A 16,446-nucleotide genomic window follows, 5' to 3' on the forward strand; every position below is an offset into this window, starting at 1 on the left:
TATAAAGACGCCTCCCTCTGCTGCGACAATTTTTTGATAATTGAGTGAAATTTGACCCTTCGCTTTAGAAATAAGATTGATTTGCTACATCCACGTGTCATAGATTCTGCAAATTGTTAAATTTGTTTAATTTTATGAGCGGCGCTGTGGGAAAATTGCATACAGTCGAATCTGTATAGTTCGAATTTCACACGAAAGAAAAAAATCGAGATAAAGAGGTTTGGAGATACGGAGGCTTTAAGAAACTTTATAGAAATTTGGAATATGATGGTGAAAATTTGAAATTGATACTAAAGACAATATGGGCTCTTGATTAAAATTCCTCTGTATTAGTTTTGTTAGGTATTTATTCCTTTATTACATTATTAAGTGCTTTATTGCGAGTTTAAGGAATCATTTCGACAGTAAAAGAAACTTCATGCATATATTTTTCAAGAAAAAGTCTTTTATTGGTTTTTGGTCCCTGATTTTTTTTTTTTTTTTTTGATTCATTATTTATCCTCTTGAGCTTAGCAATTGCTGCAAATCTAACTTGGCCAATATTCTACGATTTTCCTTTTTTCATCACTTGAAAAAATCTTATACTTTCTTTTCACCCCTATCATTTCGTTTTTCTTAGGAATCACAATTTTAAGAAAGAGAGCAACAAAAGAACAGTACTAATCCAGGTAACAGCGAAATGGCTTTTAACTTGAATGACGTTTAACCATGAACTTGAAAAGTTCATCTTACATGTCAAACCTCTGAATTTCACCCTTTTACTCTTCTTCCAAGAAAGTGCGCGAAACGACTGTCCTTTTCTTAATCTTAATAGAAAGCCTATTCGTAGAACGCATTTCTCAGTTTTTTCCACTGCCTTCTCAGCTCTTGAAGACAATTCCTCTGTTTCTGAATTGAAGAAAATGTTTTTGTATGCTGCTTTAAAGATCACTGGGCTTCGAATCTGAAAATGATAGCAAAACCGGAATTCGAGACGATAGAGGTTTTCGTTGGTCTGGTTTCGTGTGTGTCATAGGTCATAGTCAAAACTACCTTTGCTAACCAGAGTATCCATTGCAATCACATTGATTTTTCAGCCAGTATTAACTGCATATTCTTTTGGAAACGTACAGTCTGTTTAGAATAGTACATTCTAAGTGAAAGTTGCTGCATAATGAAGTGAGCAAAACCGATAACAAGCTTTTTTAAACCCAAAGAAAAAACTGAAAATGACGAAAAGGATTGCTCTAAAAAGAGAAAGTTAACGTCGTCTGAAAAAAAACGATTTACAGTCTGCAAAGCAGCATTAGTCCCATCGGACCCTTCTAAAGGTAATTTTATTTTAATACAAAAGAAAAACTGCATAGCATTACCTGAATAAAATGTTTAAAAACGAAATGATGAAATGAATCTAGATTATTTCTGTTAGCTTGGTTCGCATTAAAAAATAGAAAATAAAAAAGACTTCTGTTTATAACACTCAAAAATTGCTGTTGCTCTCTCAAATAGATATTTATGTAAATTCTAAAGCAGCTAATAAAATTAAAAATAAAAACTTGAAAGGAGAACAGATGGTACGCAGCTTTGAGCGAATCACGTTCTACCGTCTATATTTCTTCCCTAATTTTTTTTAATTCAAATTTTATTAACTGCTTTAGAATTAGCACAAATGTAAATGCATAAAAAGCAACTTATAAGTATAACGATATGAAAAGCAATTTCATTTTTTTAGGGTTATAATTCAAGAAGTCTTTTTTATTCTTTTTCATTATGAAAGTATGAATCATACTTTTAGTGTAAACCAAGTTAGTAAAAAGTCTTTATAGTCTGACCACCGATGAGATTGAAAGCCAAACATCCAGTTTACAGGCGGATATGGAAGTATCTATTAGTTTTTAGGGATGCCAGCTTTTGTAGATGTGTGTTAGCCTCTAAATTAAGCAGTCACACTGAAATGAACGGAACACGCTCATCAGATATTTGATTTCTCCCTGATTTGTATAGACTGGTTTTGACAAGACGTTGCTAGAAAATTTCACTTTAAATTAAATGGAGGGAAAAGAAAAAAAAGTTGAATTTTCCATAACAATAAAAAAAATTAAAAAAAAAAGTCTTTGCTTTTGTTTTGTTTGACAAAAGTATCGGACTTGGGGCACTCCATTCCAAAGTATGTAAGATTCACCTCCCTCTTATTTTTTTAATACTAAAAAAAGTTTACACACACAAACACACACACACACATATATATATATATATATATATATATATATACATAAAAGAAGTAACCCCCCCCCCCCGAAACTTGGGTCTAGCTACGCCTCTGTTCCATAGTACAAAGTTTTCGACTGCTTTTTTACAATGTGTTAATACTTAATATTCAGGATTCATTACAAGCTTTACGATGTTAGGAAATTTAAATTAAGCAAATGTTGTTTTTAGAAAACTGTCAACTACTGTTTATCTAAAGAACAATTTTTATGACCTTGTTAAATATGAATGAAAAACATTTCTTCACTTCCCAGTTTATTATAATTAATAAATAGCGACGTATCGATTGTAACAATGTCACAGCATTTTCTATATTTAGCTCATAAAAACTGGGCTTATGAAAGCGATAAGAAATAAGCAGATACTAACTGTCAAAAACTAAAATTATCGCTATTCTCTTCAAAAAGCGATCCAACTTTCGTTCAAGGCCAGCTAAAACAGTGAATCTGTAACTAAGCGAAAAGAATCTGTATTGTACTCAAAATACGGTGACCCAGAAAACATCGATTTTCAAGTATGCTAGAACAATGGGTCATCCCATAACCTCCAATTCATTTGGATTGTTCAGAGTCCAATACATTTCCGGAAAAGGAATACAAAGAAAAGCTCCGATTTGCAGAAATGATTTTTTTTTTCTTCTTCTCGTAGGAGAAAACAATGGATGAAATTTCTGGCATAAGAATCTTTGAGAATAAACAAGACATACAGAAGAGCAATCCAAACTGTACATTTAATTTCATCAGTCTTGTTAAGGCCGAGTGCATTGGTTGAAAGCACTGAAAACATTTAGTTTCGACCTCTAAGGACAAATGGCTATAGATTGCTTCATAGCAATAAACTCCCAAATTCTTGTGTGAAGGGAGACTTTAAAATGAGTTCAAGATGAAAAATAGCGGTGGGGTAAAGTGAATGTGGGGTAAAGTGAAATAGCGGGGCAATATGAACCTGTGAAATATTTTCATAGTTTGCAGCGCGACCTATCACGCAGTATTTTTACTATGTTCTTAAATATATAGTTAATTCCAGGCCTGAAATAAATTTCTCTAAAGATAAAATTATGTATAATTACACATGTCATTTTCAAAATTTGATACTTATATTGTGATATTTTGGTATATCAAAAATAAATAATAAAATGATAAAGTTTTTTGTAATAATTTTAAATATTAATTGAGGTTTACTGATGCCAAGTGCAGTATTTATTTTGTTAATATCAGACTTTATTCTATTGTAAATGTTTTATACAATTTTCAACTTCACGCAGGCAGAGTGAATGCGCAAAGTGAAAAAGTTAATTTCGTTTACTTACTCATTCATTTAATCACTTACGTAGTCATTCATTCAGTAATTCCTTTATATTCATTCACTTATTAATTCACTCGTTTTCATTCATTCACTTATTTTATTGTCCAATCACTTTTTTTCTCATATTAGTCGATTTATTTATTCATTTTTTTTTTATTTATTCATTTGTTTGTTTATTTATTCATTCATTCGATGAAAAATATTTTTAGCGATCAAATACAAAATACCTCATTTAATTTTTTTTTTCTTTCATTTTTTTTTTGGAGGTACAAAATTACTGCCAAAAAAGAAAAATATTTCAATGCAAGTTTTATTATGAAGTATAACGTTCTTTATGTACAAAACATATTCAATATATTTTCCAAAACAAATATCTAATTTTTCATTTTGAAAAAAATTAAGTTATCTTCCTTATTTCACTTTGTTCCACTTTTAACTACTATGAACTATAATACTATGCAAATAATAGTTTCAATTACTTATTTAGATCATATTGCACAATACAGATTAAACCATTTACGGTGATAAGATTACAGTTAAAATGAGAACAGAAATTTAAAAAAAAATCTACGTAGCGCTCAAACAAAATTAAGCATTTAAAAAGTCTAGTCTGGCTCTGATAAATCGACTTTCGATGGACAACGGTTTAAACGATTCCTCATTTGTTAAGATAGGGCGAGGGAAACCGAATCCGTAGCCAATAAGTTATTAGCATTGTGCCAATATAAGAACTTTTCTTTCAACCCAAACAAGAGTGAGTTCGTCAAAGATCAAGTGTCATTGTACCAGAGCAAGATTTCAAAAGAAAATTACAAAACGTATGTAGTAATTGTATGTAAAAACAGTGAATAATTTGTTTAAAACATTTGAGTTCGCCCTCACACTTTTGGGGGATCGGCGGAACTAACAATAAGTAACCATATCATAACCTCCTACGTAAAATATGTATTTCGGTGAGAATATATTTAAAAATAAATGATTCATATTTTTATTTATAATGACATGTTGTTTAAGAAAACTACTCATTTATTGTTTATGACTTCATCCCGTATAGTCTAGCTCTGGGCTTACTAGAACTAAAGTAGTTTAAACTTAAGGGGGTCCGGGACACAAAAATCGCCAAATTTTGCAAATGTGTTTTATTATTTAAAAAACTTCTCCGGCTTTTTTTTTTCTGCTCAAAAGGATGTTTGAATCTTGTTTCTATCTTAATTAGTACGAAAGATGTAATTATTTTTGTTACATGCATTTAACTAATACTATATTAAACTTTAAAACTTTAAACGCATTTTTCTCCATGATGCAATTTTTCCCGATGATTTTTTGCATTCAAACTCTTATAAGTCAAGAACTGATAAAGTAATGAACTTTGGAGCATATCTTTTTCAAACAGTTTACTTTATCTGCAAAAAATATAATTTAAAAACATATTTTCGAATTTTTCTTCAGATATTTTCTATTGAATTAATATTTTTTAAATCGCCGAATAAAAATTAAAGCTTTGATTTAATTTTTATTTGTGCATAATTGTTTGAAAAATAATTGACTAAGAATATTTTGACTTAACCCCAGTTTTTTTTTTAAACAAACTAAATTTTACTATTTTTTTCTTTTAATATTTATGTTATGATTTTGCTTTTAAAAAGATGGTGAATAAGTGCAAAAAATTTCAAAACTCTAAACTGTTGAACATTTTCTTTTTCAAAATGTATCCCGGACACCCTTAAAGAAAAACAGCCGATTCATCGGTTTAATTTGGCAATAATAAATGATCAGCAAAGTGGCCGATTGCGACCGATAAATTGGGGCATCCCTAATTCGATCCCAAAATTAACACTGAATAAAAGTTAAAAGGTTTTATGCCCTCTTTACGTTATCCATGAGAACCCATCCCCTCAAGAGCAATGGCGCACTCCCTGCAAATGGTACGGAGTACCCTCTAGGATGAGAGCCTTCAAAACACAAAAAATACCTCTTAAAATACTCTTAAAATGTCAACTGCGCAGCCTGCTCCATGAACACATCGAGGGCAACCCTGAATTATCTACATCTAATTTTCAACTATGCTTTTAGCTATCTTTCATTTTGGTTCATTATTTTTTAAGTACACGGAAATCTAATCAATATATTTTAACCGCTTTTTAAACTTCCCTAATTTCAAGCAACAGACGCCCGCAATAATAACCTATACCCATTTATACCCGTCTCACGACAGCATTCTTTTGCTGTTTGAAAGTGTCGTTATCAGATCTGTCTCTGAAGGCTTGAATTCATATTTTGAAACAGATGTTATGAACAGTTATTTCAAGGCAACTCAACCCGTTACACCGGCTTTTAACTTTTTTTTTTGCTTGATAACACCTGTGATTGGGATGGGTTTGTATACTACACCCTACCTTTAAGTAGGTCAAGATCAGCAGCTTTTTCTTTGAAAGTGAACTTAAACAGTTATCTCGTCTTCGGTGAATCTTCCATTCATCCATACCAAATGAGAAAATGTTGGCGAATTTTCCAGCTAGTGATGACAGAGGAATAAGTTTTCTTTCATAACCTATGAACGCTAAACTTTTTTCGGTATCTACAGGGTGTTCAATAATTGTTTGGAGCTTTACAAAATTAAATTAAAAAAAAAAAACTTGGAAGTTGCATCAAATTTCAAGCACCAAATTTTAGTCGATTTCAGTATGAGATCTCTTGAAAGTTTATAGTACTCTGAGCTGTAATTCGCAACTTGAATTCATTTAAAGACAACGCACAAGTCACTTATTCCTTGAAGATACTCCACATTTAAAAAAAAATCTAAAAGTGGGGGGACAAGAGGTAAATCTTGTAAATATTGCGATCGTCCATAAAACTTAAATGAATTGACAGATTAATGGTTCGTAGTTATTATCCAGTAGTACTTTGCTATTGGCTGCTTGTCAGCCAATATTATAAAATGATTTGTGGAATATTTTTATATTAATGGCAACCTGTTTCATATCGTTATAAAAACAGTCAAAACTTTTCCTCCAGAAACCAAAATTTCCCGGAATACACGAATAACATGCGGTTAATGTCAAAATATCAATCCAATTTTAAACCGAAAGAAATAGGCCAAAGAGTTTTCGTTGTTACATAAAAGTACAAAATAATATTTAGAAAGGATTTGAAAATAAGTTTACCTGGCAGCTGTGTCCATGACTTGAATTAATTGTTTCACGAACCTGTTGACAACCATCTCTTCGTCGTCATCGTCACACAGTTCATACGCATCATCAAAAAAGATATGAACTTTAAGAAATAAATAATTGAAGAACTGTGTTACAATCCAGTAATTAAATTCAATTTGAAATTTATATTTACACCAAATTGTGTCCAAGATCTAAAAAAGTAATACATTTATAGGATCATGTGATCGTGTTCCTTTGAATATGGACCGTTCTTGCACAAACTACAAGTAAATACTATTCTATTTAGACATGTTTCATTATGAAAGGATTTATTTCTGAGCCAAATTCGCTTAGCAAAATTTCTTCAAAAGTAGCTCTTATTTAAATTTGTTACAAGAAGTTATGCGGAAATTTTAATTTTTCTGATATTAACATTAAAATTATGATTAGTATCTGAGTTCATTACCATGCACCCCGAGTAAGAAAAACCTTTAAAAAGTTTGAGTATGTGTACCATATTAGTAATGGGATTAAAAGTACCCATATGTTAGTAATATTATGTTTGTACAATAATGTAAAGTACTATGTAAAGTACTGTGCCCTTTGAATGTCTTACATGCGTGCGTTTCGGGATCATAATTAACACATTTTCAATGTGAAACTTTTTCAATTCAATTAAGCAATTAACAACGCAACTTCTATTTAGTAGCCTAAAGCTGAAAATACAGCTATGTTGAAAAAAGGCGCTTAGTGCCGTCCTGAATTACGCATATGAAAGTATATTTTGAAATTTTTACTTCACAACATTTCTTTCTCACCATTTCCCTTCAAAAGTTGCTCAGAATTTTGTTTACTTTTGACTGAACCAAGCCACAACATAATTCAACGTTCAGAAGCCTTCACGGTTCACTTATTTGACAATTGTTATAGAGGCCGAAATTCATGTATACAAACAAAGAATATTAAACGAATTTCGACAAACGCTTCAAATGCATTTTCCCACCGATGTTTGAATTTATTAATACACAAAAGGCGCAATTTTCAAGGAAATTCCCACAATGCATTTAAAAATGTGTAATATTAAGATTTATGGTATTTATTTATACTCAAGTTATGTTTACAATTGGGAAAACCCCAAAATCTCACCTTCGAATTCGTAATAGTCAGGATCGACAATTCTCAAGTACTTCTGCGCGTTTCTTCGTGCGCATTGGTCCTCATCCATTCTGTAAATTTAGAATTTTCATTTCACAAAAAGTATAAAATCATATTTATTACATTCAAAAGGATTATTTTTAATGGTGTTTACCTGACTACTGATTTTAACATCTGAAGCATTTCTTCTGTCGTTTCGTGCCACATGGTCGCACATGCGTAGATTCTTGTAATGTGATCCGAGCTCCTGACGTTAGCACTTTTGCTTGTATGACCACTTGATGTTTCCGTTTGAATGGATATTGTTTCATAGTATTGAGATATGTCGTTTTCATCGTTTCCTTCCAGATCCAAATCCTAAAATTATTTGCGATAGTTCCATTTACATTTTGTTTTTAACTATTAAAACAAATTAAATTGTAAAAAATCAAGATGAATTAACTCCGTTTTACAACAGGAACATTATTTTAATAAACTTATTAAAATAATATAGTTTTGTTTAATTAATACTTCTTGTCATAACTAATTCTGTAAAATCATATCACAAATATTTTACAACTAAAATTTAAAAATATATCTCACCACGACATCAGAAACGAACGCTCAAAAAACAAGCATTGGAATAAAATTAAAAAATATAAAAAACTTCTATGCAATGTTTTTAACTGACTTATTCTAATACGCACTAAACATTTATGATATGTTTATGGGTTTGTTTTAGTAGTCGAAATTAGTTGTCTATATAGTAAAGGTTTCAAAAAATATTCTAAAATTTGCGAGTTTTGTAGCAAAGAAAGAGCATCAAATTTAGACATTAAATCAATCATTAGTACGTTTTTTTTTTTTTTTTTCAAATTTTTGAGCTTTGTCACTTCTGGTGCCACGCATTCAAATGTTAATAACATATTGACTTAAAAATAGTTTCGACTTAAAAATCGAGAATTCAATATATCACTGCGCCAGTTCAATAAGGAGACACGCTGAAAATTGCACTCATTGTCATTTATAAATATTTATTTTTTCGCTTTTTAATACAGGAAATATGCCTAAAAAAATGTAATTACAGAGTAAAAGCTGGAATTTAACTTGGCAAAGAACGAATTTCACTAAGTAATAATATTTAAATTTCCAAAATCGCACTTTAAAATAGTCTTAATATTGAACTTAGCGCCAGCGATATATATGTTTCATACCTCGCTTTTGATTTCCCCTTCGTCATCTCTTCTGCGATTCAAAGCAACAGACTGATCAATCAGAACTCCACAATACATAGGATTTACAAACAACCTAAAGAATAGAGAGTTGTAACTAAGGTGGATTTGTTATTAAAGAATTTTCAGAAGACTATAAAATTCTTTTCTAAATAATTGCAATTGCTCCAATTATACAGTTCAGCTAAACCAAGGTAAATATACGAACTTGACAAGAGTTACGCGTGTTATTTATTTACAAGGAACAATTTTCATCAGTTAAAGAAAATTGAACTACTTTTAAAAACTGAAAAACACTGCTTAGCTTTGTCTTTTAAAACCGGTAGAAAAACTAAATTTTTTAAAAATATGCTATTTCTTTACAAGTTTTAGTTATCGATTTCTGTAAATATTTCGCAATTTAACCTTTTCCTAGCTCAGTTTCGTTTCTTTGCTATTCCGAAACTAGTGCACGAAATTATTTGTAAGAATCGTCTAACTCAGTTATTATAAATAAGCAGTTGGCAAAAAACAGAAATTTCTGTAAGTTTTTAAAATCCAAAAAACTAAAAAACACCTTCTTTAGAAATGTTTTCCGTACATTTGCAATAGCGTAAAAGCATTAACATTTTATGTTGTACATTTAAGTTACACACTTTATGTAAAATATTTACTTTCAGCCACTAAGCATTCAGCTAATGTATTAAATTGCACTTCCATTTGAATTTAGAAATATGCGACTGGGGTACTCCGTAAAAAAGCCGCCATTTTGTTTTACACGTAACCGCTCACATAGTTTTAAAAAAAATTTAAAAAGGTGAACAAAAAATTTCCTTAAGATATCACATGTTTCGATTTCTTAAGCAACAAAACTTCGTTAATTTCTCTTTTAAATTATTTTTAATGAAATACATGAGCTTTGACGTGTGAGACAAAATGTTCGTTTTTTCGTGGAAATCTATTGGTAAAAATAACATGACAAGTTTGCTATCTATACAAGTTTTTGTTTCACCAAACAAATTTTCTTGAAACTTAAGCACTAAATGGCGTGTTTCTATTCAGTCCTGTTAACTTTTGACAATTTTAAAGAAACACTTTAATTCTTTTGCTTTAGTTATCGATTGATTATAAAACTACTTAGCAAATAGCGCGTCAATCGGTCAAGATATTTTTTCGCCCGTTTTACTTTTTCGCGTTTTATTAATTTTCAAAAGGGATTCACTTTGAGCATTGTTTCTTTTACTAAATCCATTGAAAATAGGGTATAGAACATTAATAAAGTTGTTCTTTAATGTGTAAGTTTCCAACTCGATAACAGGCGTAGAAGCGACTTCAAGTTTGAATTATGTAAAGCAAATGAGGAGTTTACTTTCAAAACGAATTATATCCAGTTTTATATTTTTTTGGCAAAATGATTGAAACATTTTACGCACGAACACTGTTAGAATTTCGAATTTTTCACAATGTTTTTGTAGAATAACAAGTGATTATTGGCATAAGTCTAGGAATTTTTCCTCCATTTTATCAGACCTAAATTGCCAATTTTATTCTGGATACATTCCCTTCTGGTGTAAAACAGTGGATATCATCCCTTTTGCAAAAAAAAAAAAAAAAAAAAAAAAACACGCATTTTTCTCAGAAATAAACTTTAAAACTGAAACGAACTATTCAACATTTTTTAATATATTTTTTTACTCTACTTGATTCCTTCTTACTTAATTCTTTTCATTGAACATTTCAAAAAATTAAGGACCTTCGATCCAATAAGTATAAATTAAGGACCTTCGATCCAATAAGTATGAACAATGAAACTACCCAAGCTGATTCAAATAACAATGTTGTAGGTATTAATATATCATAATTTTTATCACAGTTTTTCAATTAATCACAATTTTATAGTAACATTAATTATTTGATATTAATTTAGCAATCCCAATTTGAGGTCGCGCTTGCCTAACTGATAACAGACTTGCACAAGGTGCAAAGTTCTGCGATCACTTAATACGGACGGGTATCATGCTTGATTGGAAATGCTCAGCCAGTGCCTCGCTTCGTTATTTTATTTGTGAACTACTTTTGAATTGAAAGTGGCAAATTAAAATTTGGATATGTGCCCTTTTGATATGAAAGGGAATGAGTGGGTACCGGCAAATAAGGGATAAGTTCTACTTTGCTGTAAAAGACCTGGCGAGAAATAAGGGGATGGATGTACACCGTTTAGGTGATAAAACCAATGTTTACGCATTTTTTAACAGTAGATATAACCCACTTCGAGAAGAAAGATATTCATTGGTCAATAGGGTTTATATTAGAGATTCTAAAAACGAAAAAAAAAAACTTTTTTTCCAAAAATGGAAATAATCCGTTTTGAAAGTAACCGCCTCATATAGCTATGGATTACTACTATTGATAAAATACGGTAAAACTTTATCCAGAGATTTACTACCAACATTAACTTCCAAAGGAATTTTTTTAGGAAAAAAAAAACCTTTACCCTACTTTAAAAATTGTCCCTTTGAAACATAAATCAAGATCTAGTTGGAAGTTCTGACAGCTCCCGATCATCTTTTAGTAAGAAATCATTTGTCATGAAGACAAAGAATTTTTACAGTTATATTAAGATTTGCTACTTATGTCAAATGAAATCAGATTTCTTTTAAAACCGCGATAAAGAGAAAATACTTATTTTTTGTGTTAGTTCTAGTTCGCATTATGATTCCAAAGAAAAGTTTACAATTTTACTCTTCAGTTTTTATTATATCGTTAAAAATGTTAATTAGAAATTCAAATGCAAGAGACTATTCTGAAATTCGTCGCTTGATCTTGAAAGAAAGGTTCAATTTGCAACAAGAATTTAAAGATTTCCAAAAATAATTTCCAAGTAAAACAGATATATAAAGCTCAAACAACGTTTTAAAGTATAATGTAAAGTTATTTGAAGATAAACGCTTCTTTAGTGTAAAGTAACACTAACAATTTTAACAATTTTAAGCAGCGGGGAAGGGGAAAATATCTCTAAAACCTTGAACCTTATAAGACTCATTTATAAGGTTCAAATGAAAAGGAGTTCAATTCACTTGCAGCTTTCAACTGCTATGTTGATTACAGTGTGGTTGTATATTAGAGGCAAAAAATAGCGATGCATTTTAGGACAATATTTTACAAAACAATTTTAAAGTTTCGAAATGAGCCTTTAGCTGTAAGACTCCAAACTTTATAGCGCCTTTTAAATACCTCGATTGCTTCAATTTTTCTCAGTAACACATCCAGAAAAGTGACATGTAGTTGTACAACTGATCTTTTATTGCGTTGCATTATTTTCGAAGTCAAGTTCATCTTTTTCATGCAAAATAAGAGTTGTTGCAATAACTTAACGTTGTTAGTTACATTATCATCAAAATAATTTAAGAAAATTCTTACTTTTCAGTACTTGCAAGTCGCTCACATTTCGGAGTCCATATATGAACAGTGATCCAAGTCTGCGAGAGTAACCATAGAAGCCATATCCAAGCATACTGACTCGATACAAAGTCTTGGAAGAAATCTCCTTGCGGACAAGTCAGAAACAAGTATTTGGGTATAAAATCTTCAAAGAAGCACACGTCTTCATATCTCACTCCGCAAGCAGCAATTTGCATCGATATGCATACAGGTATAGTTAAACTAATAGGAAAGGCAAAAACTGAAGCCTTGAATACAGATTTTACAAGCAAATTTTCCGAAGACGTAACAAAGCAGAGACGCCATAATTTGTATAAGAAGAACATAAATCGGTGTCATTACTGATGATGGTATCGAAACTTGGTCATCAAGAGGACTTGCAGTTGGAACATCGGGTAAATTATTAGCTAATATAAATTTTTTAATCTGCTGCACCATAATAGGGTGACTTCTGAAACTAGATACGAAGCCTTTGTATATAAACGTGGCATCATTCATTGTTATGTGCAAAAACCCAAACATGGCACAAAATATTACTAGTATTTTCCACATTGATAAGAAAATATAAGTGAAGTAACGACTTTTCCGTAAATCTTCTTTGACTGCACTAAGCTTCCTAATGAATGAGAGAGGCGACTTCTTGTCTAAATAGTTTTCCCACCATCTAATGGAAACTAAAAATACTGAAACTGGTATTAGCCAGGATCTAGGTCCAGTTTCCATGATTGGCCAGATTGCAAATCCAGTGCCTTGAAAAAGAATTGCAAAAATGTCAAGTATTATTTTCACTGGTCTCTTAGATTCTCCAGAATATCTAGATAAAAGTCCAAGGATAGCAGGGACAAAACACACACAGTTCGTCAGCATGGCTGCTTTGATAACATCCAAATCTGGTATGACAACAAAGGCCAACAACGAGAGTCCTATGGCGTAAAATGTCTCTCCGATAAACACCTATAAGGAAAATTAAATTTACAATCCTTCCTTTGAAAACGTAATGAGTAAACTGATGAAATTATACTTACAGTGATAAAAGTCGTTAACTTTGGCTTTTTGTATGACTTGAACACACATATCCGTGAGCTGCGAAATAGTGCAAAAAGCTCCGGAACAATAAGTGCTACAAACACTGCCCATATCCATGGTATCCTTTCAATTTCGGATAGATATACTTCATACTCCTTGTCTCTATCCAATCCTACAAAAATAAAACTAGTTAAAAGAAGATGCATATTTATACAATTTGGTGCAGTTATGAGTGGATCTTCCCTTACCTAATCCTCGCTTACAGACTTGAAGGCTTTTATTCCCTCTAATGTGGGAGGTCATGAAAAGAAAGGTTCCTTTTGATATGACAGCAGCACCAAGGACAACACAAAAGGTTAAGAGGTATATAAATAATTTAAAAGCTTTAAGCGTAATATCAATAGTTTTTGATATCACTGTTTCATCCTCTTCTTCAGGAGGAGTAACAACGAACACATCCCAGCCCTTCACATCTTGGCCACTTCGTCGGCTAGAAAAAAAAACAAAACTAAATCAATGTCTTTTTAATTTTATAGAAAAAATACTCTGCAAAGCCATTCACTGCCTTATAAATTAATGCATGGCTTGTTCTTTTTAATTATCAATAAATGATGTTCATTGCAATATTTTAAACAGAAAACAGTTCGCTTTTTAATTAAATCGAAAATGATCCGCTTTGAGAATAGCTGTCTATTTAAACGAACACATTACTTAAAATTAAAACCCTCGGGACAACTGCTCATTTACTCCAACACATTTTCCGTCTACTTAAAATCTTCTTTAAACATTTGTTATCTAATTAAGATTTAATTTCCTAATTAATATCAGTTATGAAATACGGTATCTTGAAGTCTAGTTTGTTCAGACAAGCATTCCAACTGAAAGTTATTACTAATACCATTGTTCATGTTTTCTGTCGCAATCAAGATACTAGCCAAGAAAAATTTCTTACTACAGTGAAATCCCGTTGCAACGAATACCAATATAACGAAATATCGGTTTTAACGATTTAAATTTTCAGTCCCAGTTTAATTGTCATTACATTGCTGAAATTCCCTTACAACGAAATTCTCGTTACAACGAAAAAATTTTCGGTCCCTTGAAGTTCCTTGCAATGGGATTTAACTGTACTGATGAAAGAAAAAAAATTACCTTCAGTTTTAACTTTTAAAAGTTTATATTAAAGAGTTATTCTTCAACCGTTTGGGGACTAGAAGCTTTGCGTAGAACATAGAAGTTTGCGGAGCTAAATATAATGTTAAAAAAATAACTTTTTTTCCTTTTCGCTAATATTAAGTTTCTGATGTTTCAATAGCATGAAAATATATTTTATAAACTACGTACAGGGAAATCCCGTTACAACAAACTTCACAGGACCGCAAATTTTGTTCGATGCATCGGGAATTTTACTATAACGGAATTTTGATAATGACATAATATTTGAAATAGGCGAGATAGTTCAAACATTGAACTACCATGCTCCAGAAACTTAATTACGTCGTCATGCTTTCAATGTCTAAAAAAAATGCTTTAGATTTCGGAAAATGCTGCGAAGCAGAACATCTTGCATGATTGTTTGTCTATACACATTCCAGTCTACTTTTAGAAATACTTTAAAATCTGCTAAGTTTGAAGAATACGAATTGTAGCGAAACAGAGGGGAAAATACATCAAAATTTTGCCTATGTTTATTTTATTTACTTTTTCCACACACCCACCGAATAGCAGTATTAGAATAAGCTTTTGAGTTCTGCCCAGCAAAAATCTTTCACACACACAAAAAATGATTTCGATTGATTTACTCAGTTTTGTATTTGTTGCGTTAAGATATGTTAATGCTGAATTTTAGTCACGGGTATTTAGATTTTGCATACATTAAATGCAAAATTAGAGCTGTGGAATTTACATGCTGAGTGTCAACGTGTTTAAAATTGTACACAATGTTGTCACAAAAAGCGCAATACTCTTAAGTTAGTGGATCTGGATAACTGTCGTAAAACACTTTCTTTTGAAATTCTCACACCAACCTAAGAAGCAAATCCGCATCAAAATTATTATACTAAACTTTACTGCCAGTCTAGATAGTTTCTTCAATGAATCTTTCTTCATGCTCTTTCATTACATTTATTACTTAGAGCATTTCACGTTGTATGGACAGAGCTTCGTCTTGACATTCAAAAACATTTTAATGTCAGAGTTTAGGCAGAAAATCTTAATTCTTTTCTGTTAGCTAACGTCCTTTCCGAGAGCGTGAAGTTACGCAAGAACTTTCTACGCATTCAAGTTAAATTACTCCCTTTTGGCGTAAATGTACTCTAGTAGCTTATCGACGCAGTCTATCACACACACACAAAAAATACCATCAAGATTCCGATTAAATGTGAGGGATGCAAGACATAACTGAAATAGAGTGGATTGGCATCTTTTAGAACGTTCAGCAAAGCTTAGAACTTTCTTGTAAAAATAAAATCCAACTTTTAAAGCACAAAAGAGGATGTAATTAAAATTATTTTTTCTTATTTTCAGCATGAACATGTTCAACATACACTCAAAGTTGTAAAATTAAGACATTTTCACTTGCCGAAAGGAAAAAGGAAACTACTTTTCTCAACTTTACAGTCGGAATGACCACAAAATGCATCCCACGTGTTACAAACACGTGGGCGTCGCTTTTAGTTTCAGTTACGTTTTGTGGCTTCGGTACTAATGAAGTAAGTTATGGGTGTAACTTGAAAAAACTGGATAAGCAATAGACAGCAAGTCATTCACTTTAGCTGGAGTTCAGCTGGTTTAAGTGTCCAATTTTTTAAGTAAAATTTCATCGTTTTCATTAAACCGAGTATCTTACTGCTTCTTGACACATGAGCTGAGTTCATTAACAAAGACATTTTATGTTTATTAGAAGTATGTTTAATATGTGCCACGTATGA

At 31.4% G+C, this 16,446-nt stretch overlaps 1 protein-coding gene across 1 annotated transcript in view; it reads right to left on the reverse strand.

Moving 5' to 3' along the window:
- Positions 1-13,981, reverse strand: part of LOC129231280 (chitin synthase chs-2-like) — a 36,438-nt gene extending 22,457 nt beyond the window's left edge. The window contains 8 exon segments of the mRNA XM_054865566.1: positions 6,717-6,825; positions 7,851-7,930; positions 8,014-8,216; positions 9,053-9,146; positions 12,470-12,729; positions 12,731-13,444; positions 13,516-13,688; positions 13,765-13,981. Coding sequence (XP_054721541.1) covers positions 6,717-6,825; positions 7,851-7,930; positions 8,014-8,216; positions 9,053-9,146; positions 12,470-12,729; positions 12,731-13,444; positions 13,516-13,688; positions 13,765-13,819 — 1,688 coding nt within the window. The 5' untranslated portion in view covers positions 13,820-13,981.
- Between the last annotated feature and the right edge of the window lie 2,465 nt (positions 13,982-16,446).

Source organism: Uloborus diversus, chromosome 10, assembly GCF_026930045.1.
Source record: "Uloborus diversus isolate 005 chromosome 10, Udiv.v.3.1, whole genome shotgun sequence".
Taxonomy (NCBI): domain Eukaryota; kingdom Metazoa; phylum Arthropoda; class Arachnida; order Araneae; family Uloboridae; genus Uloborus; species Uloborus diversus.